This window comes from Mercenaria mercenaria, chromosome 6 (assembly GCF_021730395.1).
Source record: "Mercenaria mercenaria strain notata chromosome 6, MADL_Memer_1, whole genome shotgun sequence".
Taxonomy (NCBI): Eukaryota; Metazoa; Mollusca; class Bivalvia; order Venerida; family Veneridae; genus Mercenaria; species Mercenaria mercenaria.
In genome coordinates this window covers 85,545,016-85,571,766 of record NC_069366.1, presented here as the reverse complement: position 1 = coordinate 85,571,766, position 26,751 = coordinate 85,545,016, and the positions used below count along the sequence as shown (strand labels likewise).

Here is a 26,751-nt window from a genome sequence, read left to right as displayed (position 1 = left end):
CTCTGTACTATTACAATGTTTAATGCATAATTACATTATCAGATGAAAGTCTATCTACTTTTCAATACTGCACATTGAACTTTTACAGCTATGTGTCATAAAGGGAGGAATAAATACAATAAATTCAATAATTACATTCTACTTTGCTTCTCTGAGTATTCAAAAAAAACTTTGACAAATTTTAGAGAATAACAATTATGGTAAAAAACGGGATTTTACACAAAATTGATTATATTTTATGGTTGTAAGGGAAAAAAAGGGTCGTCAAACACATTTTTATCAATAGCATTATGAGCTTTAACATCTTTCATGATCTTGTCCTCTCATTCACCAAAAACATCATTTTTGGTGGAGGATATAATTATATGCACTGAATTTGCTTGTTTTTACATGATTTTATGATTTTTTATTTATATAATTTCCCTACGGTTTCTTTTGCCTTTATTTTTAATTATAATTCTTTCTCTTGATTTTTTTTTCTAAATTTCCATTTTTTCTTTTACCGTTATGTAATTGTTATAGTATGTGTGAGTTGTGGGACCAGGGGGGGGGGGGGATATATCAGTGCTAGGGGTACATCGGAGGGTATTTTTCTCTGCACATATCGTCGTGGCCGGTAGGCAGGGACATGAGATGTGAAGAGAAAATAAAGTGATGTACCCCTAGCTCTGATATATCCTGGTAACAACGAGCACTACATATTATAAACTGTTTTATCGCATAGTTTATTCATTAAAATTTATATATTATTATCATATAAATTTGTTTATTATTATTTTTTTTCTATTTGTTACCCTTTCTGCGCCTCGCTGACTCTGATAAACAACTAAATCTTCTGTTTTAGAAAAGGTCCTCCAATCCTGTTTATTATCCAATTTGCTATCGCAGGTTCCCCTGATTAAATAGTACCCATAAAACCAATTTCTGCATTGGTTTTATAATCTTTGCATGTCATTGGCCAGACTTATTGTAAAACTTGTTGTTTTGTTTGTAATAAAAAATTCAATGAAAAAGTAACATTTGAGGAAATCTCAGAATTTACATATATTTCATGTATTTTCTGAATTTGGCAAAATAACTATCAAGTTTTTGAAAAATATTCTAGTGTTATTTATTCGTTTCTTTTTTTAAATGTAGGTGTCTGTGACAATTTCTTTCTCTGTGTGAACTGTAAATTGGAGCTAAAAATCATCTTTTCTTTGAAAGGAAAAAATTTTACATCCTTTAATTGACCTCATTGAGAAAAAAGTGTTACGATATATATCGGGAACAGTTTTACTGTGCTGATCTATATCGGAACACTTTTTTTCTTATGAAACTCCATAGAGATTTCCGTGTTGATATATATTTCGCAACAGTTTTGTAAGATATCAGCACAGTTTTGTAGTAATAATGTGTGTCTTCTTGTATATACAATGCTGCAAAGATCAAGGAATTATTGCCCGCACTATGGCGTTAAAAATTTATATTATAGGCATTGCAAAATTTGTAAAGATAAATAAACTTGAACAGTACTAAATATTTCAGCGCTCAATTCTCATTTCTCTGAATATATGTTTTTTATGGAATTTAAATTGTGTTTTATAATTTTCTTATTAGCATTTGAATGAAAACAGACAGAAATAGGTATTTAATAATAGGGGTTTTAAATTATAATAGTAGCTAATGATAATATTGGTTGCTGTTTTTTAGCTTGGTTTGATTTTTACCAGGATCGGATCTCCACGAGGCGCGCAGTTTGTATTTTGACAGGAATTTTATAGGTATATAATAAATTCAAGTTCAGGGTCAGTTTCAGTTACCAGGTTTATATGAAAGCTACAAATACATGGATACCTTAGAGACGCTCTATATTAAAACGAAAAAAAAAAACTGAAATTGCAAAAAAAAAATAAAAAAATATGTTTTTCACCAACGCGTTCTTTGGTCTTCATTCATGTATGCCATTTTATATTATAGCATAATTAATTTCAATCTTAATAGATAAAGAACTTAAAATATTTTTTTATCAAATTACATTTAGCAGTTTCTGTACATCATAAATTTTTTTTAACGAATTTAATTGGCCAGTGGAACAGAGTATTCACTGAATGATATGTGTTGTAGGTAGATGTGACTGTTAACACCAAATTTAAAGCATTGTATTCTTCTTTGCTTTTCTTTTATAATTGGTTTTTGGCATTGTTTGTGCTTTTTTTTTTCAATTTTTTATATCGTTATTTTTTACACAAAACTGATGTTATTTTCCTCAATTTACATATGTTTATCAGCCACTGCCCGTACAAATAGCTTTCTGACATGCTGGAACCCACTGACAACATAACTGATTACACCACTAAATTGTATGACATCAATACTGACAATTACTGGCAACTAATATGGAAAAGAAATACGCTGACTACAAAAAATGGGATTGCGTAATAACTGGTGCTATTTCAAGTGTGTATCAGATACTGCTTATAGAATGAAATTCTCTGGTTAACAAATGGCATGCATTTAGAGTTCTGTAATACACTGACACTATGTCTGATGGTTGCCGCAACTGGGCTACAGAAATGGACATCGGTGGAAATATGATAATACTTGTGCACTATTGTCAGTGTATTACGGCAAATGTTTATGGAAGAAAATGAACTGAAACAAAATGGCAAGGAAATCATGAAAATGATACAACTATTCATTTTCATCTTCAGTTATATTTCAAAAAAACTGTCATATTTCTGACAATACGCTGGGTTTTATCGATACATAATTTCAAATTGACGTTCGGTCTAAGTTGGTTTACCATGGTTATTTTGTGTTTATAGGTTAGTGCATAATGTGGTAGACTGTGGACACTTCATAGAGAAATATGGATCATGTATTAATGATTATAGATGTTAAATCATGTTATTGTTTCCACACTCATGATTTGCTAATCATGTTTTATGAAACATGTTTAACATCAAAACATGAAATAAAATGACAACTAGAATGTGTCTGTCGGACAAAGGGTGTGCCCCAACTGGTACAATTGGACAAATATGGGGCAATAATTCATATGTTTATAGTTCTATAAGGGGGGGTATAGCCTAAACAAACATTTTTTAAAAAGGATTCATTATTCTAGGCCATATACATTTTGAGACATGAGCATCCCAAGCAAAACAATCGACTATTTTCAGTATTTTGGATAGGTCAAGGGCATTACCTCTGTAATTAAGCGCTAAGGATTTATAAGATGAATGCTAGTGTGCAAGGTCACATCATTGATAATGACTCATGCTAGGTTTCATGAATTTTACATCAAATACTTTTGAGAGCTGGCATGTCATTAGGTGAAAATGTGACATTTTTGACTATATCTGGGGCCATATACACTTTAAAAATTGTAGGTGGAACCTGATAAAACAAAATGGTGCACTAAGTTTATATCACGAATAAAGACTCCATGAAAGTTTTATATCAATTTATATCAAACTCTTTTTTTGTGCTAGGCGCTTCACAAGGTTGAAAATGTGCATTTTTGACAATTTAGGGATGCCGTATCTAGAAAATAGGGGGGATCCCAGACGAAAAATTGGAGTGTGCGCAAGTTTATATCAGATAAGACTCGTGCATGGTTTCATGAATCTGTCTCCAAATGATTTTGTGTAAGGCGTGTCACAAGGGGAAAATGTTGCTTTTTTTTATATTTTAGGGGCCCATAACTCTGGTAATTAGGGGTCAGAGCCAGACGTTAAATTAGGAGATGAGCAAAATTTCATATCATGGATAAAGGACTCGTGCAAATCTTTCATTAATTTATATCTAGAATTTTGAGCTTGGCACTTCACGAAACTCTCGGCGTGACGACAGACAAGAACACAAATCTATTTTGCCCCACACTCATTGGAAAGTGGGCGGGGGGGGGGTAGTGTGGGAGGGGGGGGGGGGGGGGTGGTGGGCAGAAAAACAGGGTAACAAACTGGACAATTCGTTGGTTACTTCCATTGTTATTGTCAGTGTATTACCCTATGTCATTTGATTATTACCAGAATTGTTCAGTTGTTATTGCCTACTATCTGACCATCACTTTGGAAATACAATGACATCATTTACTGTATCGGGTTATTTATTATCAGCTTTCTGCTGTTGTCAGTGTATTTTAATTCCTTCTCAGTTTAATGGCCAGTTTTGCAGTCTGTTCTATTGTCATATGTTGTCTTATATTGTAATATATTCTAGTAGATAAGGATTTAGTTTATTTTCCTAGCAGACAAGGTTTGAGGTCGTCTTGAAAAATTCTGAATGTCATTATGTTGTGCCATACAAGTGCAATAACATTCATTGATTGACGTTTCTGTACTATTGGGTCCAAAACTTTGAATGATCTGCCCTTTGAACTTCGCTAATATTAAATCACATTTGACACATTAAAAAAAAAATAATTAAGACACTGGTTTTCAGTGATTCCACGGCATTGTTTTATTAAATTTGTGATAACTGGTTTTTTATGCAGAGGTGATTATAAGTCCTTAGATTTTTGTAAATGGTTTCTACATTTCACCCATGTTGTTCTATTATTTCCATGGTGTTGTTTATTTAAAACACACTGGTTGGTAAGGCTTATTGGGTAGGTAGTGTTTTGATTTTCTTAAGTAATATGATGGCACCTTTAACCTGGGGGTTGTGATCCTCTATATGCTGCTTGTTGGGAGTTTCCATGTGATGATATTCGCAATAGTGGTAAAATAAACCTCAAGAGGAAGGGCGTTTCAGCGGTCATGACTGTTTGTTACATAAGGCATGTTATATGTTTATTATTGTCATTATTAATATTGTTATTATAATAATAATAATTTTTTTTGTACAACGCCATTGATATATCGCCCCCATTTTTGTATAAAATAGGCGTTTAATCAAAAAATTATTCAGTATCAGTTTTTATATAATTTTAAGTGTACTGTAATTCAAAATATTTTTCTCATTCATTATTTAATTAACAAATAATCGGGCCTTTGACGTGATTTATCGTATAATTTATCAGGGCTACTGAGTTCAGATGTGTAGGAATTGAACCATGAGGGCGTTAGCCCCCGAGTGGTTAAATATTGAGCATCTGTAAAGGTCGACCAGTGGTTTAATTAGGACGATAAATCACAAAGAGGCCTTGACTGTTTTCATTTATGACATGCACATTTGAAAAATTATTTTAAATAAACACATTATGCTAGACTTCATACCGTGGAAGGAGTAATGTACCGGGACGTCTTGCCAATATGATGTCTTAAATTGACTTCATATTGCTCATGCTTCTTACCAGGTTCCGCGCGCCAACCGTTGTTTATCGCAGAATTTATTGAGACTTCACGGACGTATTTTGACCCTGGCTGAACCGTGGTCAACACGTTTCTTGATGGTTGTCCATATGAACTAACGTGCTCAACTATCAAAATCCTTGGTCAGGACCACAGTCATCCACGGTCAACCATGGTGAGATAAGATTGGCCATGGCCCGACATGGTCCAAAAAAGACGTATCAGTAGTTTGACATGTTTTTTTTTCTGCCTATGGGTTGGATATCGACTACCATGGTCTTGTTAGTGATTGTCCACACTTGGCAAGTTTTACAATGCACTTAAAGATGCCTGACTGCATTATGGCTACAATGGTTTTCCTAATTAAGAAGAGTTTTCCTGCAATTTATAGACAGTTTTCATAATCTGATTAATAATTTGTTGTCAGCTCTTTCATGACTTATAAATGACTGACTTGTAAAAAATAAGATATAGAATAGACTGCAATTGTCTTGTATTTTCATAACCCTCTCAAAATTCATATGTATACAATTTTTGATAGTCAATAATCTCCACGGCCGACCATGGTCTTGGACCTTGGGTAAATACAATGGGTGTCTGTCGGTCTTATACCATGGTCAGACCATTAGTCTGATACCATGTTCTTTAACCGAGGCGCCAATTACCACAGCCTATGTTCAACCTTGGTCCCATTGACCATGAACTACCCATGGCACCACAAACTTTGATTTACCTGGTTGACTACGAGTTGTGGAACATAGGTCAGAGAAGCCTTAGCTTGCACCATGTTGATGGACCATGGTCTGATATCATGTTCTAATGACCGTATGGTTCCAATTACCACACTTGGTCAACCATTGCCCCATGATTGTACTAACATGGGTAATACATGATCTACCATGGTAATAATACTATAATTTCGACTGGGTTGATTTCATTTGTTAAGATATTGGACCCGAATTGAGTGAAAAACAGTACCTCCTTTTTGAAGGGGTTCATTTCCTACCATAAACCTACTTTGACTGTTAATTTTTCCAGGGGGGGCGGTGGGGGGTTAGGTTCAAGCCTTATGGGGACACATATTTTTTTCTCCTTATTTTCCTTTTTATGCCTCCGATGGAGGCATATTAGGTTTTGCAACTGTCTGTTAGTTCGTTGTTTGTCACACGGTTAACTTTTTGCATGAAAGGCCACTTTACTCGCGTACCACTGTACCCACATGCAGATAGTACTTATTGAGTACACCACCCCTACTGACTTTGGGGTCACCAGGTCAAAGGTCAAATTAAGGTCACAGGGGCCAACGTTTATCTTTGCAATGTAGGCATTTTACTCGCGAACCACTGCATCGGTCCATCAAACTTCTCAGGCTAATAGTACTTATTGAGACATCACCCTACTGACTTTGGGGTCACCAAGGCTCAAAGGTCAAGGTCACATGGGGCCAACATTAACTTTTAGCATGAAGGCACTTTACCTCGCGGACCGCTGCACCAGGTCCATCAACTTCACAGGCTGATAGTACTTATTGAGTACCACCACCCATAAGGCCTTTAGGGTTCACCAGGTTCAATGGTCAAGGTCACAGGGGCCAACTTAATCTTTTTTGCATAAGGCTATTTACTCGACTAGAACCACTTCACCCAGGACCTTTAAACTTCCATGCTGATAGTACTTTATGAGTACCTCCTTCCCTCGACTTCGGCGTGGTCACCAGGTCAAAGTCAAGTCACAGGGGACCAACGTTAAACTTTGGCTTGAAGGCACTTTATCGCGAACACTTTCACCAGGACCTATTAAACGTCACATGCTGTATAGTACTCTATTGAGTACACCAGCCCTACGGCTTTGGGGGTCCAGGTCAAAGGTCCTAGGTCTAATGTCAATGGTCAAGGTGCTGTGGGGCGCATTTGTCACCATTAGTGGGCAGATCTTATTTCTAGTAAGGTATTACTTCTTTCAAGACTTATTATTGTTTGTATTGTACAAAACGTGGAAAAATTTTCATTTTATAAGCGATTTTTTGCTGTTCATAGTGATTTACCTCGGAATCAGGAGGGGTAGAGATAGACATCATTAAAAATACTGAGTTAAGGTGGTAAATGTTATCTATTTTGCATTCATTCTGTAGAATACAGATTGTTGAAGAAATTGCAGGTAGTTTTTTTCTTCTGCCCAATTGTTATTTTGAATGAAGTGAGCAAAAATTCAAAACACGACCCACAGGAAATCGACCTTAATTTTTTTCTTCCAATGGTGGGGTTAGAATTCGGTGTCTTTAAATCTGTTTCTTAGGCAACCTAGAGAATATGTTATGTTACAGTTTTATTTTTGTTTTATATTTGGTTTAACAATAGTTCTGATGTGTCTTTTAGCAAAATTAATGACTGTAATGATTTCTTGGCAATTGTTTTAGAGAGGGCCATTACAATGAAAATTGTCTCTACTTGAGCTTGAGGAAATACAATATATTATACTAAAATTTACAAAAAAACAACACGGTAAAAGTTGTTTAAAATTTGCAACACAATGCGAAACATGGTCTACTATAAGAATATACCAAAACTAATTGCCATTTTTTTACATTACTATTAGGGGTCCAATAATATCTTATCTGGGAATCAAATCAAAATCATGTTATAGATGGATCAATTAGTCAAAGGCATTTGAGTGGTTTATCAATTTAGCTTCTAGAGTTTCAGATGCGTAGGGATTGAAACAACGTGGGGGTAGAATGAGTGGTGAAATACTGAAGCATCTGAACGATGAAACCGTGGTAAATTAGATGATTAATCCCAGAAGGCATTGTTTGTTTTCATTCTGACATGATACATTGACATATTTTTAATAAATGTTATTGCTGGACTTCATTTACTTAGGAGTTATTGTAGTGCCGTATCGGACGTCATGCGGCAAATATCGCGTCATAAATTGACGTCATTATGCCCTCTCTTAACGGTCGCGCGTCAACCGTTAAAACGTTGTTTATCGACAAGAATATACCGAGCTTGATTTCCCTCCTTGTAAAAAAGTAACTGGAAATCAAATCGAGCCAAACCAAGTTAGAAAAAGTGTTTTGGGTATTTAAGTATTTGTGTGTTTTAGTTTTAGTTGTCGTTTATGACAAGATTATTGTGTTTGATGTTGCCAGATCTGGTTTACACTGATAATAAACTCGATACACACTGTGGACAACTGGTTTTAACAGAATATCAAGCTGTCAATCAGCTGGAAAAAACACCCTGCAATACAATGGTAAAACCCTGACAAAAAAAACTGGATTTACTCTGTCAATGTACACAATTTTAGAAATTGGTTGTGTTCTTTGTTGTGTGTGGTTGTATGATGTTTGTTTCTCGTATGTATGTATGTATGTTGTATGTATTGATGTATGTATGTGTGTAGCTACATCTTTGTATGTTTGGCATTTGTATATTGTCAGTTCCAAAATGAAACTGTTATTTTTTTTACATATTTTAGTAATGTACCATAATCTGTACTCGATTATGTGTGGTGCGGACTATTTTCGGTTGTTGGTTACAATAATCCGGCTTAATCCAATTATTAATATAGGCTTTATTACCAATAAATTGTTCTTTGTTTTATATAAAATTCAGCTACTTCTGGAAACATATTTTTTACAGTTTTTAGTTTTTCACTCCGTCGTAGAACTATTTTCCAATAAGATATCATTACAGTTGCTTCAAGAAAAACGAAAAGAAAAAGGGGTGTGTTGAGCATTAGAATGCAGTGAATGCAGTGTTTTTTTCAACTGAAGTCAGGTACCATCATACAGCCGCTTTTCAGAAAAGCGGTCGCAGATAATAATTTCTCCCTATCTCGATTTTAAGTTAACAACTCGAAAACTGCGAATATTAGGCATGAAAAGTGTCTATTTTATGTACAATTCATTCCCGAGGTAAAATTATCCCATTTGTCCCCCGATTTACGGCAAAATGCGCGAAAAAAGAAATCTTTTTATTAGGGACTTCTTTGATTACACCACGGAAAACACATTTTTTTTGACCGAATTACGGCATTATAACCTAAATAACAATAAATATTATTAATATTCAAAACTGCATTTTAAATACATGATATACACATATTATTGTTTTTACAGTTTATAAATTAATATAGAAGTTAAATTGAAGTCAAATCCGATGTTGCAGCAATTAAACTTGAAAAATCTGATTCAATCCAGGTCTTGAATATTGAAGTTGTAATGTCTGATTTACTAGTATGGAATTTGCCAGGAATTCCCGGGTAAGAATTCTTGTATAAACATTTAGCAGTCTAATTTGATATAAATGGCCATTTTAGGAACCATGGTTAACTGCCCATCAGAGATCACGCCTAACTGATCTGAAATAAACCTTTAATCACCCATGTCCCAAAGGGACAATCTATGTACCATATTACTGCTTGTACACTGCCATTTTCGTATAAGGAAGTTGGGTTGTTTTTCTTTTTTTTTTGTTTTTCATTTTCATCAAAAATTTTAGTTTTGTTCAGGAATGCAGTTTTCATGAGTGTGGTTTAAAGCAATAATCTATAACACACCGATCAAGCTTAGACCAATCAATTATCAATATGACATTACAAATGGAAATGACGTTGCGTACCGTTGGTGGCGAACATCGGGGAATTCTGTATGTTTCTTACACTTCATTGTGTCATGGGAATTCGTTTTAGAAATACGATTGTATTATATGCTTATATCCACCATGATAGGCAAAACAATCGCCCTGTTAGTAAATGTGATCGCCATCTGCGTTAAATAATTAGTTAAAAATTTAATTGCCATAGCTATAATAGAAAAAGAATACACAAAACGTCATGTATGATGTAACAAAATTTACCAATGCGCATTACATAATCGGCCATAGTTAATTCATAAATATTATTTTTTTCCGTCAAAATATTTAAGACTCGGTGACGTGAGTCAACTATATTTGACGTCATTGCCAATTATTTGCTTTTCAATACTTTTCTGTAACAAATAGAAAGCGAAAGACAGTCGCAAATGAAATACGTAAGATTTTATGTTGTCCTCGACCGGATTTTTTAAAATTTCTGAGTTTCTTTAACTTATCGTATGCTTTCTATAATTTTTATTTTGACAAAAAGTAATAAATTATACTTTCTGAATTAGTAAGTTGGTTGTCCTGTTTTAACTTGGATAATGGGGGGCCTGGGCCGTATTATATATGTTATTACTTTAATAGCCGCGAGGTCACCAGTGTCAAAAAAAAATGCTCAAAAAAATAAAATTTTCGAAGTTGTTACGTGCCGGAAATATGTACAGAAATATTGTATTTGTTTACAATCTGCGACTACAGTCTGAATAAGTACATACCAATTGTCTGCAAATTGATATGCATTAAAGTCTTAACGTTGATATAAATCAAAATTTACACATGAAAATTGCATAAAATCTTGCCAATATGTTCACAACCGTGATATTAATAAATGGTATACGTCACGTTATCTTGATTGAAAACTAATAACGTATACCCATTAAAAATTGTATCCGAACATTTGCAATAATAATTCACTGTCTGATAAATTAATTGATTTGAATTAATTATCCATTCGACATCTATATCAAAATATTTCTTTTAAATATCGGAACGATATGATTTATGAAAACTGTAGCCCAAACACCCCAAGTAATCCCTGTAACGTCAAAGTGGTTAAAAAACGACGATAACGTCAGTTACGCTAATGTACGCCAACAATGAGCGTAACGTCAAATGCTATCTTTTGATACTGTTCATTTTTATTCTCGCATTTATAAGAAATAGGTAGAAGATGCAAGAACTTTATCATTGATAGTCTTGTACTTTCTGAATTAAAAATTTATGTTATTTCAAAGAACCTGTAAACAGGCAACAGGGTCTGGGTCTTAATTGTGGTATGATACCAGGAATAAGAAACAAAACAGCACTTTTTTGTAAGAATAATGTCATTTTTTCTCTCTTTTAGAAATAACGGTTACAAAAAGGCGCATAGCTGGGCCTACGCACTAACGCATGCTTACTTTTCAGAAGTGAAAAAAAATCTTTAAAAAAAAATGCAGTGAAAAGTCTAGGCGGGGTTAGTGTGCAAAATATCAAATCAGTAGCAAGCCGAATAGAGTTTGAGATATACAAATTTTAGTGTTATAGTTGTAATACGAAATTATGTCTAAATATGTACAATATTTGTATCAGATCTGTAAGACTGTAATCAATAATCATTATTCATCAATAGTAATGGAAAATGTATACTGAATCAACCTAGGTCACATGCAGAAAGAAGATAAATTTAGAGATGTTTTGTATTTTTCAGTTAAAAATATCTATAATCATGATAGTGTAGGCAAAATGATTTTTTCGTAAGTTGATCTTTTGATCATTAATTTATTTTGATGATTTATAGAAATTTTATGGAAGATATAAGTTATATTTTTCTAAAGCTGTGGTAAAAAGATATTTCCTAACAGGAAACAACTTCCACTATTGACGGAACTAAATAAAAATAAACAACAAGCTTTGCTTATTACAAGTGGAAACTCCAAAGGTCCCTCAACACAACAAAAATGAAAATGTTGCAGGCTTTGCAGGTTTGATTGAGTGTTCAGGTAGAGAAAATGCATGCTAACATCCATGCACTCTAAAACAATACAAAAATGTATGTTCAAGGTTACTTTTGTTACAAATAAATCTAGAATACATACTCAATAAAAGAACAACAACTGTTTTATGTCAATAATTTATAATTATAAAAAAATGCGTTTGGGCATGCAAGTATCAGTATAGACTAGCTCCAAGGCTATGATATATCCTTTTACATTTTTATGATTGAATGTAGTGAACTGAGCCAGTCTAGATCCAATGTCCAATATCATTGTCTGATAATATTACAATCAGTTCTCTGCGAAAATATCTAAAATAGACTGGCTTTTGTCTCTGTGAAATTGAATTTGACAAAAAATATGTTTATTATTGATCAGTCTGTAGTGACTGGTCTAGTATCAGTTCTATAAGACAGGCCCGTGTGCAGGATTTGTTTGCTGGGGGGGCCCAACCTGGGGTGGGTTCGGGAGGGGTATCCCCTCCCGATTGCGAATTTTTTTTAATATGGCACATGAATAGATGCATTTTCCTGCTACCTGAAACACCTTTAAGGATGCATGAATGTATCATATATTTAAGGAAAAGTCTACTTTTTAATCATTTCATCAAGCCTTTTTCAATATATGTATGATTGTACAGTCACAGTGTATGGACTTATTTTTCTGTATGATACCCAGTTGAAAAAAATGTTGAAGTTTTAAGATGATTATTAAGAAGACTAGCTCCTAGACTATGATAATTTTTTTTCCACATTTCTATGATTTCATGTAGTGAACTGAGCCAGTCTATATACTATGTCCAACATCAGTCCTCTTAGAAAATCTCTAGAATAGACTGGCTTTTGTCTCTATGATTATTTAAGATGATTATTAAGAAGACTAGCTCCTAGACTATGATAATTTTTTTTCCACATTTTTATGATTTCATGTAGTGAACTGAGCCAGTCTATATACTATGTCCAACATCAGTCCTCTTAGAAAATCTCTAGAATAGACTGGCTTTTGTCTCTATGAACATAAAAAAGAGAAAAAAATCATAGAAACTAGTGGCTAGTCTAATTATTAAGGGTATCCTATTTGCAAAATGGCCAAATGTTTTTAGATTTCCAACAAAACAAACGAAGTATTATGACAATTACTATTTACATCATAGATTTAAAATGACAATGAACTCTTAACTGTACCAAAGATCTATAAAAATAAATAGATGTGTATTTTATACTTCTTTGACTGTACAAACTATAACATCACAGCACATATATAAATGATATTTTTATGTATAAACCCCCTCATAAGTAACGAGTTTTAGATGCGTTTTGTGAGATTTACTGAGAAACTACTTTTAAAACTATGAGAGTTTTTAAGTAAGGTTATTAGACCCAAAAGAGTAAAATTGATACAGTAGTTTCAAATTCATAATTGTTGTAAAATAAAAAGATAGGATAAATATCTATCAATTTAATAAATTTGGGGAATGTGCCTTAATGTAGAAACAAAATTCAACCATCATAATGTTTCAATTTTCAGATTCATTTTAAGATTTACTTAACAAAACCAACAATGTTCTGATCATTTTATAACACTTCCAAAAGAGTAAAAAACATAATAGTTTCTCCACTACCCAATCAAGTACATGTACCGATCAAACAATCAATGAAGCATGCACAGATAAACTTTTACCTGTGACATGCCTGGGGCTAATTTCCACTACCGGACACGGTTTTATGGCTCTTTAGCCTGTGTATTGCTGTCAAATCAAGCCAGTTGCGCTGGTGTATAAATTTGTTAATTGAGGGGCCCATAGTAATAAAAATCGTAACTAGGCAGCCAGCTGGGGGGGGCCCGGGCCCCCTGGCCCCCCACCTGGACACGTGCCTGTAAGAAAATAACGCAAGAGTAAAAATGAGACTCATCTTGTCTTATTTTAATAAACTTTAACTAATAATTAATGGACCATACTGTAGCTTCTAAATGATATTCATATCATATCACTCATTGATTAATTAGTTTAAAAAAACAAAAAACAAAAAACTTTATTATCACTAAAACAAAAAAGAATATATATACATTTACTAGAAAACAGAACGGTTCCGTTTTGTGAAATAGGTCTGACAATATCTTCAAGAAAAACAAACGATAATGTTTTTTGTGTAAAAGATTGACAATATTTATGAGAAAAACTTGAGCGACCCGTGTTTTCGAAAAAGAACTGGAAAGCCAGATGCCTAACCAAGATATGCAATTTTCAATACAGAATGTTTATACTAATGCTGTCCCGTTGAGACATTCTTGTTGTTGTTTTGGATTTTAACACTGTTTTTAACAGTATTTCAGATTTGTAACGGCGGACAGTTAATCTAACCAGTGTTTTTAGATTATGTACCAGTACAAACCTGTTCTCCGGAAGTATTAAACTGTCAACTTCCCCACATGAATTAGAGGTGGAGGATGAATGAGACACAATGTTGTTTTTTTTTCATCACGGAGAACATACGTCGCGCCTGAGGATTGAACTTATGTCCCTGCAACTCGTGTTTTCCCTATTGATCTAAGCAGGCAGGTGATCCATTGAGACGGGAGTGGGAAATATATCCTATGTAGTTTAATTTCCCCCGTTTTTGAAGCATTACCCTGATCAATCACTCGAAAATTATTACCCGTATTTTGAAAACAATGGCAATTAAACTGTTGCCACTATCAACATGTTAGCAGTCGAACTAATCTGATGCATACAGTTTGTTTTATATTGTGACGGTCAAACTTTAATATAAAAAAATATTGACCAGTGATTTATATAAGGAGTCGTGTTGTAATGAATGTTATAAACATTTTACATATATGTATTACACAATCTTATCATACCATAGTTTTATCATTTGATCATAGAAAAATTTTCAGTTATTTGCTGCTTTGAAATTGTTATCCGTTGGCAATTTTATTTGTACAAACCAGGAACTTGAAAGCTTAAAAAAGATACGTTCTGTTCTGCTCTGTCCTCTGTTCTGCCATTTTTTTTGGACATTTATATAACACATTTTGGCCTGTTAAACACTCACCGCCGTTTCTATTTTTTCCGTGTTTTGTCACAGTTGTACTGGAGAAAGGAAATATGATGGTTTCTAGACGAATCAAACTCTAATAGACTATATATATATTATAATGATTGCATACTTACATTAAATCCCCTTTATTGTCATATTAAATACCGAGACTGTATTCTAGAGATAAAAGAAGTATACAATTATTCAGAACATATAAGATGAGGTTTGAGTACACTGTCAGATAAAGGTCTCGAACTAACAACCCAGAGACAGGTAGATGAACGTTTTTGCCTATGCACATGCGACTGGGTGATGATTTATTTATTCATTTACATTGATTTATTTGATTTAACCATATTTTATACATGCTAGTAGATACAAAGAATTACAACAATACAAAAGCAAATGGGTTGGGCAACAAGTTCTAACAACATTACATTAAACCCTTCCAAGTAGTGAAAATTACAGAAAAATACAAGAATGGCGACACAGAATTATTTACATGTATATGCAGTTAATAATTTGAATGTTATTTGTCATTTAATCTTAGTTTGAAAGGTACATATTTGAGAATGTAAACTGTAAAAAGTAAAATTTATTAAGTAAAATTACTGGTATACTGAAGCAAAGGTACTGAGATCCTATTCGCCCTACCGGTCACCATCCGCCGAAGTTACTAAATTCCACCTAGTATTAATTGAGAGCTACAGGGTTTGTTGTTATAAGTACTCGGAACAATTAAATTGTGTTGTATTGAGATAAGAACAATCATTCTGTGTTAAAACGTTTTGTCAGTTTGATAAATTTTTGTACAGCTTCAAAAAATAAGTAATTTACATTTAGGACTCGGCATAATTAACAAATGTATATCTTGCATTGTTTTTCGATAGATATATCTCTATTTAATAGATTCAGGCACCGAAAATTAACTTACCGAAACATACAGAGTATTTATGAGTGCTAGGTCAATACTTGCGGAGAATATATTGGTGCATTATATTTGTATTATTGCATAATTATGTAGACAAAACTTTCAAAGATTCTAAATTAAATAATTGTTGATAAAATAATGACAGGACATTAATATGCAAGTCAGTATAGTTTATTATTGAAGTTATATTATGCTTTCAATGAAATTTAATACACTTTATTGAATATATATATCTGACAAATTCTAAACTGTAAAAATCAGGAAATATATTGCATGCTATTTCACAGAGAACTAAAGAAAAATTGAAAGTCTTGCAGTTCTTCATAGTTTTCTGCTGCTGGGGACCTGGGGACATGGGGACCCCATTTACATGCAATACAGGAAAAACTGTCAGAAAGAGAGAGAGTTATAAATAGCATGCTTCTGGGGACCTGGGGACCCAGATTTGCAAGGTATACAGAAAATTTGTTCTAGAAGTATTTGTAATAGAGTGAATTAAAAGGTACCTAATATATCAAAAAGTAAATTATATACTAACTATAGATACTAAATAAATAGAAATTAAAAGTAAACTTAGATGATCAGATCTGGGGACCTGGGGACATGGGGACCCTATATTGCAAGGTATATAGAAATACTCCGTAAGTGGATCTATTTATAACAGTGATTAGGATATCTGAAAAAGGTGCATCATGTACTAACTATAGATATTTACATACATTGAAATATATGAACATCAAAACTAAGTTGGGGATGGGGATGAAACATATATAGGGTAAGCTTAAATTTGGTGTGGTCTTACACCAAGTTCTAGCCCTTTGTAAACATTCGGCGCGCATGCAGATATTCAGGTGTCAGTATACATCCGAATCAACGTTTCTTTTTAAGAAGGAGATACTCGAAGTAAATTTACGAAAAAATATTTATGTTCAATGATGTTACAGTATATTCGACAACTTAAATTGAAATAAACGACAATTATAATTGCAAAATATAGATTCGAATCTATCGCTACGAAATCAGCTTTACATAATGAAATACAACAACAACAACAAAATATTGACACTAAAATAGATCTAACCTAATTTATTTCAAGAAACAAGCTTATTTTTCAGAAGTTTGAAGTTCAGGTCATCAGTATTTCTGATGTACCCTCATAAATACATAATTTGCTTAAGCGTAGGTCCCAGGTATGATCGGGCGGGGGTAGGGTGGGGGGCAGGGGGCATTTTATCCTTCTAAAAATTGGTCAAAACTGCAGAGTTAAACTTAGAATGCATAAGAAGGGTTTTTTTGTGTGATTTTCTGTCAATATTGACAACTTTGAATTTTTGGAAAATGTGAAAAAAATAAAGTGATCCATCTGTATGAAATAATTTCTATGTTTTTAATCTACGTCATGCTTAATGTAATGAGTGAAAAATTTCATTTTAACTTGCAGTTATGATTTAAATTGTAATTTTAACAGATCTCATACAACCAGTCTATAAATTTATACTGAAAAATCTTCAGATTTATGGATTGTAAATATATTTACAGAATGTCCATAAAAAGAGAGAAAATTCTAGACCTGCATACAGCATATGCTGTACAAATTACCTATATAACTGGCAATGTTTTGCGGCAGAAGGGGAGTGTTGGTGCTGGAGATAAGGTGTCGGCTGCTTACCACTGAGACGTGGGTTTGAACCTAGCTTAAGATCTTCAGCTCTCTCGGTTTATATACTGGATTTGGACGGGAGAAAGCCGCAACTATGAAAAAAATAAAATATAAAAAAGCGGCATTTAGAGTTTTGGAAGCCAGGACTAGTTTGAACCCTAATAATGGGTCATGGCAGTTAACGTCCTCATTAAACGCCATTCCAAGGTTTTCCCGGATTCGGCTTTATTCTTCACAATCGAGCGAAAAAAATTAGTATATAAGGGAGTAGCAAAGCAGTTCACGTATGAGGCAGTTGACAGCTGCTGAGCAGACGACCTCGGTAGCTCCGCAAGTAGGCAGGCTTTTCTAGGCAACTGTCGGTTTTGAATATACTTTCATAACTACTCTTTCACTGAAAATTGGCAACATTGTAAAAACGTTAATATAACGTTAATATAACGTTACCTTAACAACGTTGTGATTCAAACTTGAGTAAGACGTTGTGACAACGTTACTTTACAACGTTGTGACAACGTTACAGCACTGTTACGTACACAACGTTGTAGCTCAACGTTTGCACAACGTTGTACTAACGTTGTAGATTTTACAAGATTCAGATAAAAACTCAGTGTGTCTTTTTATAGGGTCTTTTCAGTACATTCACACATTGCTTGCATAGGACTTTCTCCTATACATTTCAAATCACTATTTTGAATAGTTCTCAACGTTGTTACAACGTTGTCACAACGTTGTAAAATAACACAACTAACATACAACTAAAACACAACGTTGTCTTAACGTTGTGTGTTTGCTGGGTTTACCGTTTCCAAGAACAACAGAATGGTAATTAAAAAATGTACCGGAATCATGAAGTCATCACATATGAAAACAATACATTTAGTCGTCAGTAATGTTTTTTATGCAAGTATAGCGACAATACACGTTTGTTTTGTGTATTAACGTCTGTAGAAGCCCTTGGGATATGTTTGTGACCTCGACCTTCGGTCTCCGTCACAAACAATCCCGCGGGCTTCTGCAGACGTTAATACACAAAAAAACACGTGTATTATCCCTACATTCAAATATCAGGCTTTATGTTATTCTTATAGATCTAAATGTCAGTGGATATTTCATGTCAAATGACAAAACTTTTAAAAATATTTAAGTATATATATTAGACTCGACAATCGGCAATTTTCGTGCAGTTTCGTATTCTGGGCTATCACTTCGGCATTCTTCGGTCATAAATGTAACTCATACGAGCAGTAGTTTCCATAACAATCGGAGAATTCCGAAATCACATACTGAGGAAACGTAATCGGACGGAAATAATCAATACAAATGATCAGATTATTTGCTGTATATTTCCTGTGCAGACAATAAGCATCTAGTTTTATTTCATTGATTCCTTCGTGATACAGCTTCGCAAATAATTAAGATTTTCAGAAAACATTTGGGTTGATATTTATAGGACACATACTTGTTTTGTTTCGATGGAAGAATCGAAATTTATTTCACCGGATCAGTACCAAAACTAGTATTTTCACTCCTGAAAACATTGTGTGTGATACGTTTGACAAAAATGTTTTAAACAACAGCCACTACCACAAAAACAAGAACAAACAAACGTTCATCTTGACTTTTATAGAGAGTCCCAAAACACATGACGTAACGTCACGTGCGACAAGACGCCCCTTGTGAAACCAAACAAGACCTTTATCATTTAAGCAAAATCATTTTTCAATGGAAATTATTACTATTCTTATTTCTAGTAACCAATGCAAACTTTCGATTGTTTAAATTAATTAACATTGTTCTGGTTAGAGTACTAAGTCTAATCATTTAGGAAAAGTTCGAATTTGAGAAGGTATATTGTTTTTTATCTTGCATGTCAGACAGACTTTTTCAGCCTGTGCTGGAAAAGCTCCTCCAAACAATTTTTGGAAACAGATGACTCTCATGAACACTTCCGTAATAAAATATGGCTTAAAAAAGAAACGTTTATTCTATTCTTTGAACTGTACGTAATGCAAAAAAAAGAATACTTCAGTAGATAAGGTCTGAATAGAAACATCCGGTTCTCGGATACTTAATTTTTTTTGCCATAACTCGGCAGAGCCTTGTTACTGCAAAAACAGAAACCATTGAACTAGATATTTCAATCCACACCTTGACATGGATTTTTGACTTATGTATACTTTTTTATATATATATATATTGACTTGGCGGACTATTTACAGTTTTCCAACATATTCACTGATGCCATTTCTTTGGTTTTAGTACATCTTACGTGACGTGCTACAATTTGACAATTCTCTCGCTGATGCCATGAAAAGAATGCAGCATGCACACAGAACATGTAACCTCATTCTAGGTGTTGGAGACGGTAAAGTAAGCAATTCCTTGTTATAATAACATAACAGAACATCAGGCAAGGGTGCATTTTAGAATAAAGCATCATATCACTTTTTATATCTCAATCCTTTACTTAATCTTTACCCTGCTAAATTTCTATAATTCAGTTAAGGCAATACCATTTATTATTTCAAGGTGCGTTCACTGAAAATTTACTGACTGAATAGCGAACAGTGCAGACCATGATCAGCCTTGGTCTGCACTTGTCGCAAAGGCAGAATCACTTGCCGCAAGCAGGTTAGAGGTAAAGATATCATATATATATATATGCCTTTGTCAGCTAATGACTAAGGTTACTGTACTTTCAAATTATCATAACGTTTTCATAGAAGAGATGGTAGGGTTAGCTGGATCATGGTTTGTAATGGTCATTCAGAATGAGCAGGACTAAAGCACTTCGACTTACTGCAAGTTCATTATATGAATTACCCGTTACTGTCATTTATTTGACTGTTACGAAATTGCGAAGAAAATAATGCTAATTTTGTTAATCTTAGTGTGACATTTGTGGACGGCATTTTGCTTTTGTACATGATTTGAATTCATATATTTATAAAATTCTTAAACAACGTTCACTATTAGTATGTACGGTGGTATGTTAAGGACATGCATTTATTTCTTTTTAAGATTAAATTAAGTCGTGCGCACTACATCTTATCTCGAGCGATCGACATCTTATTTCGAGCGATCAACATCTTGTCTAGTAAGCGATCAAAATCTTATTTTGTTCGCATGACATCTTATCTTGAGCGATCAACATCTTATCTCGTGCGCACAACATCTTATCTTGAGCGATCAACATCTTATCTCGTGCGCACGACATCTTATCTCGAGCGATCAACATCTTAACTTGAGCGCACGACATCTTATCAATATATATTTAGGCCCTTTGTGTGAATTCAGATCATCAGTAAAAACATACGACTGTCACCATTTTTGCTTTTGCTTCGATTATACTTACAACCGTTTCACGTGTTTGCAGGCTTATAATTTAAATACGCAAACTGATAAAAAAAAAAGCAGCAAAAATTCAGTGATGACGCAAAGAAATAAATTTAAGTCCTTAACAAAACGAAAGATTTAGTATGTAGGATGTAGGCCTCGCCCATATATTAAAGAATTTCCTTGTTTTCCCTTAAACTCATGCATGCAATTTTCTAACTTTTCTGCGCAAATTTATCAGTCGAACTGCGACTTGTTGCTATTCTAACATGCAGATAGAATCATTGATTATTTTCATTTAATTTTGAATATAGGATGCCCAATTATGTGCACTGCTCTCCCAAATGATGTGATAAACTTGTACATGTACTTGTGGAAAATTTAAATAACGTCGGAAATGGCGGGACCCTAATTATCAATTTTTCCGTATGTTTTACTGATGACCTAAATACACACAAAGGGCATTATTATATATAGATAAGATGTCATGCGCTCGAGATAAGATGTTGATCGCTCGAGATAAGATGTCGTGCGCACGAGATAAGATGTTGATCGCTCGAGATAAGATGTCGTGCGCACAAGATAAGATGTTGATCGCTCGAGATAAGATGTCGTGCGCACGAGATAATATATTGATCGCTCGAGTTAAGATGTCGTGCGCACAAAATAAGATGTTGATCGCTCAAGATAAGATGTCATGTGCACGAGATAAGATGTTGATCGCTCGAGATAAGATGTCGAGCTCACGAGATAAGATATCGAGCGCACGAGATAAGATGTCGAGCTCTCGAGATAAGATGTCATGCGCTCGAGAAACGATGTCGAGCACTCGAGATAAGATGTTGTGCGCACGAGATAAGATGCTAATCGTTCAATATAAGATGTTGTGCGCACGAGATAAGATGTTGATCGCTCGAGATAATTTTATCTAAAAAAATAATTGCAGGTCCTAAACATACCACCGTAAGTATGTATGTTTGCAATATTAAGGGTTGAGTGTATGAGTCATTTTATTAGCTCATCTGATTTTTTGAAAAAAAATGATGAGTTATTGTCATCACTTGAGCGGTTGTCGGCGTCGGCGTCGGCGTCGGCGTTGCCTGGTTAAGTTTTATGTTTAGGTCAGCTTTTCTCCTAAACTATCAAAGCTATTGCTTTGAAACTTGGAATACTTGTTCACCATCATAAGCTGACCCTGTATAGCAAGAAACATAACTCCATCTTGATTTTTGCAAGATTTATGGCCCCTTTTGTACTTAGAAAATATCAGATTTCTTGGTTAAGTTTTATGTTTAGGTCAACTTTTCTCCTAAACTATCAAAGCTATTGCTTTGAAACTTGGAATACTTGTTCACCATCATAAGCAGACCCTGTACATCAAGAAACATAACTCCATCTTGCTTTTTGCAAGAATTATTGCCCCTTTTGGACTTAGAAAATCAGTTTTCTTGGTTAAGTTTTATGTTTAGGTCAGCTTTTCTCCTAAACTGTCAAAGCTATTGCTTTAAAACTTGCAACACTTGTTCACCATCATAAGTTGACCCTGTACAGCAAGAAACATAACTCCATCCTGCTTTTTGCAAGATTTATGGCCCCCTTTGGACTTAGAAAATATCAGATTTCTTGGTTAAGTTTTATGTTTAGGTCAACTTTTTCTCTTAAACTATCAAAGCTATTGCTTTGAAACTTGCAACACTTGTTCACCATCATAAGCTGACCCTGTACAGCAAGCAACATAACTCCATCCTGCTTTTTGCAATAATTATTGCCCCTTTTGGACTTAGAAAATCATTTTCTTGGTTGAGTATTATGTTTAAGTCAACTTTTCTCATAAACTATCAAAGCTATTGCTTTAAAACTTGCAACAGTTTTTCACCATCATAAGTGGACACTGAACATCAAGAAACATAACTCTATCCTGCTTTTTGCAAGAATGATGGCCCTTTTTAGACTTAGAAAATCATGGGTAGGACAATATTTCTATTACACAAAAAAAAATCAGATGAGCGTCAGCACCCGCAAGGCGGTGCTCTTGTTTTACTTGTCACAAGAACATTGTGAAAAACACACTTTTCATTTTTTACTCTTTCTGCACTTTAATCTATTATAGTAAATAGTTTCCATATATTACAAACATAAATTTCTCAATTTAACAGACCTCCCAGTTCCGTGGTATCCAATACTCCGCGTCGGTAGCAAATTTCTACACTGATACTGATATGCAGCCTGAAGCCTCGTGGCATCCGAAGATAAAAGACATTGTTTATTATGGTAACTATATGTTAATATTACAAAGTCGTGTTTCTTAAAAATGTTGTTATCTTGTAATATTTTTCTAATCAAATATGTAGGAAGATCTTTAAAAAGATTCTACTTATACAAAAACGTTCAAACCCGAAAACTAGGTTGGTTCTCATGCATTTAGATCCAGCGAACTAGAATAGTCTTTTAGTGTACTCGAACAGTATCAAACTTGGTGCAAAGCTTGTATGCTTTAATGCTTTTCACAGGCAATCGGCGTGTGACTTTGACCCCTTATAAATGATGGACCCCCCAAATATGTTCTCTACAACCCAGATCCCCAACATAATAACAGATCGTGCACAATCGTGGCCAGCCTTAAGAAACATAAATAATTAGTCGCTTACCTATAATTACTTCGTCCTGTTTCCGTCATTAACGATGCATCCAGTCAATTTCCCAACGCTGTATTTCTCTCAAAACATCAGCTGCCATGTTTAAACCAGCTAACGTGGAGAACACACCTCCAGAATCGACCAATCGCAAAAAGGCTACGTAGTAAAAACCAGTTCCGGGTCGCCGTATAAACATGGCAGCTGATGTTTTGAGAGAAATTTCCCAACGCTGGATGCATCGTTATTGACGGAAACTGGACGAAGTAATTATAGGTAAGCGACTAATTATTTATGTTTCTAAAGGCTGGCCACGATTGTGCTGTGAAATAACGAAGGGAATAGGTGGCTGCCATTGACTTGTCTATTGGCCCGAGAAATATACGGGTTAGGTCACATCGTGTACGAGATGATTTTGTCAAAGAATAGCGTCTCGCTGCATCAAAATGATGCAGCCTTGAGACTAAAGTGCATGTTTACCGTTAAGATTTATGCTTTATGCGTTGATTAAGACCAGATTTTCAAAAATCGACCGAAAATTGTGTACGCAGAGAGATCGTTACTGAGGTCATTCCATTTTTTCCTTAATGTTTTGCGGTAAAGTACCATACCTTTATTTTTTTTATATATAGCATTTTTTTTTTTTTGGAAATGTGTTTTTCTGTTATTATGTTGGGGATCTGGGTTGTAGAGAACAGGGTGGGGTGGGGGGTCCATCATTCATAAGGGGTCAAAGTCACACGCCGATTGCCTGTGATGCTTTCAAGAATTATATTTTGTCATATCGCCTTTGATAATAGAGGGCCAGCACAAAAATTGTGATTTGCTGGGATCTTTTTAACTAATACATATGATAACTCTCTAAACATACCTTGCAGGAATGGATTGGCTATGTCCAGGTTTCAGCGAGGTTTTAGCTCGTCAGTTAACGAAGCATCACGGTAACCTTTCACCAGATGTCGTCATTCGTGACGTTGTATCTATCGAACAGTCCGGAAGTCTTCACATTGCGGTGTATGACCTCACAAATAAACAAGTCTACATCGCAAATGCAAGAGGGACGTACGAATCAGGACCACTTGATGCGTATGATCGGTAACAACTGAGTTAAATTTTACAAATTTTCCTAATCATATATTTTCTTATAGTCATATAAAAGTTATGTGGATATATTATAACACCAAAATGTGTACACGGAAATAATGATTAACATATCATACAAAATTATACCGGCTCCATCCGCCGCCATCAGTAATGAACCAAGTGTCCAACGGCACGGAAAGGAACAAATGAACAACAGTGTTCAATGGAAAGGAACAATATGGCTTTCATTTCTGTCTTTCGTCTCATACTCACAGACACTTTGAGTCAGGCATTCCCTCCTCCGCCTCTACTGAATCGATATACATCAGTTTCATAATTTCCCGTCGTTTAATATAAAGCGTGCAATTTCTAAACATGCTTAAACTGTAACAAAAGATGGTCTTTTATTCCCACCTATGCTCAGTGCGTTTTATAAAAGTTTAGTTCTAAAGATATTGGCTAACAGTTGGCTTGGAAAGGAGGGTGTCCTGACCAAAAGTGTCTACGCTCATACCAAAGACAAAGAGATCCGCAATCTAGCTTTTTTAAAAACAGAGCCTTGTATTAATGCAATCAAACACTAGTTTTAATTAAAGTCTTTGCTTTTTTCAGAACGTTTGTTCAGCTAAATACAACTGCGCTTTTTGCAGTACAGCAACCCAATGCAGACAAATAGACCGGTCAGATGGTGCACTTTGTAAAACCATAAATTGAATCTAATAAACATATCATTTGTGTAATTCTCAGTTTACTTTTTATTTAAAGAAATTGGTTGTTAAAGATAGTATGATTACATGTGTAGAGAGATATCAGTTTGCGCTTTACGAATGTTTCACTTATCAAACTATGCGCTACTTTTGTTGATATCACATACAGTACTTGGAGCTTAAAGGGGGATGTTCATTTCCTAGGGAAACATATTAGCACTTCAGCATGTCAATAATTAATAATCATCTGCAAATTGGATACTCAGTTAGTGGTCAGCCAGATATATTTATCTTGCATATTAATTACCATCGCATGTGTTTTATGGTTTGGCTAGGTGTTATCAGTATTTTCTTTTTTTAAGATAAAAAAGAGATTGTGAAAACGATGCTTTTTGCTGCTGTAGTATTATTTTTTTGGCAATGCCAGTCTCGCTATCAATTCTTTAGGTCGTGTAGTCACAGTCTTCGTCAAACGTATATTATAACTGAAACACAAATGCACGCACCAAGTTAGTTATAGTTCAATTTATTATGGATGCATTTCATAAAAATAGCATGATGTAATCAATATGATTACCTATTATATTAATTAATTATGAGATTACTATATGTATACGCTGGTCATTATCAAATCGTAAATGGTATGTGCACTGTCTGAAAATGTTCCGTATATACGACTTTTTAAGTTAAATTAAATTTCGTACTAGATCGTAAGTTGACGAGACGGGGCAGTTCAACCTTTGAACTGGAATCACGCCGATTGGTAGACATTTGATTCCGTGTCCATGTTAATAATTCAACATTACTTGGTATTCCCTTTTATAATATTACGACGGCACGTTTTATATCTTTATAATTAAGTGAGTTCTTATGAATCTTATTTTAGAATAAATTTGCAGTATAAAATTCTCACAATATAATACATAGAATGATTTCAATACATTGTACACTCGAAGTGGAAACCAGGTAATGTGTTGGTATGAAACTTGGAAAAAAGTGGCCCGGGTTTATAACAAATACTTTCATTCAACACTCAAATTTCAAATATACAAAATGCGCTATTATTTGTCTAAGATTGCAAATGTAGATAAAAAAGACCTATGGAAATGCTGTACCGGTAAGTGTATTGAAAATAAAATCTGGTACCTTTTTTGGCCTGGTTTACTAGTAATGATGTATCTAGATGTAATTATTTAAACTGAGAGCCACATTTCACTCTCAGAGTCTGGTAAATTACAGTTATACTATATAATTAAAATGTACTGAACTGTACTTGAAAATGTAAAAGACTAATGTAAGAATCACATATTCTTTCTCACAAAATTGTGTCATTATGCACATCAAAAGAGGAAATTTCACATTTTATTCTTGTAGCTGTATTAATTACAGGATTACATGTACTTGATTATTAATGACAACCCAGCCGGTCAATTTTGAATTATATTTTCAAAACCGGGTA

The 26,751-nt window shown here is 34.2% G+C and overlaps 1 protein-coding gene across 1 annotated transcript in view; it reads left to right on the top strand.

Annotated features, from left to right (window-relative positions):
• The window catches only part of LOC123548332 (protein dcd1B-like), a 47,039-nt gene extending 21,714 nt beyond the window's left edge, over positions 1-25,325 (top strand). The window contains exons 10-13 of the mRNA XM_045335515.2: positions 19,793-19,903; positions 23,026-23,140; positions 24,381-24,597; positions 25,198-25,325. Coding sequence (XP_045191450.2) covers positions 19,793-19,903; positions 23,026-23,140; positions 24,381-24,597; positions 25,198-25,261 — 507 coding nt within the window. The 3' untranslated portion in view covers positions 25,262-25,325. The remainder of the gene's footprint in view (positions 1-19,792; positions 19,904-23,025; positions 23,141-24,380; positions 24,598-25,197) is intronic.
• Positions 25,326-26,751: the final 1,426 nt, after the last annotated feature.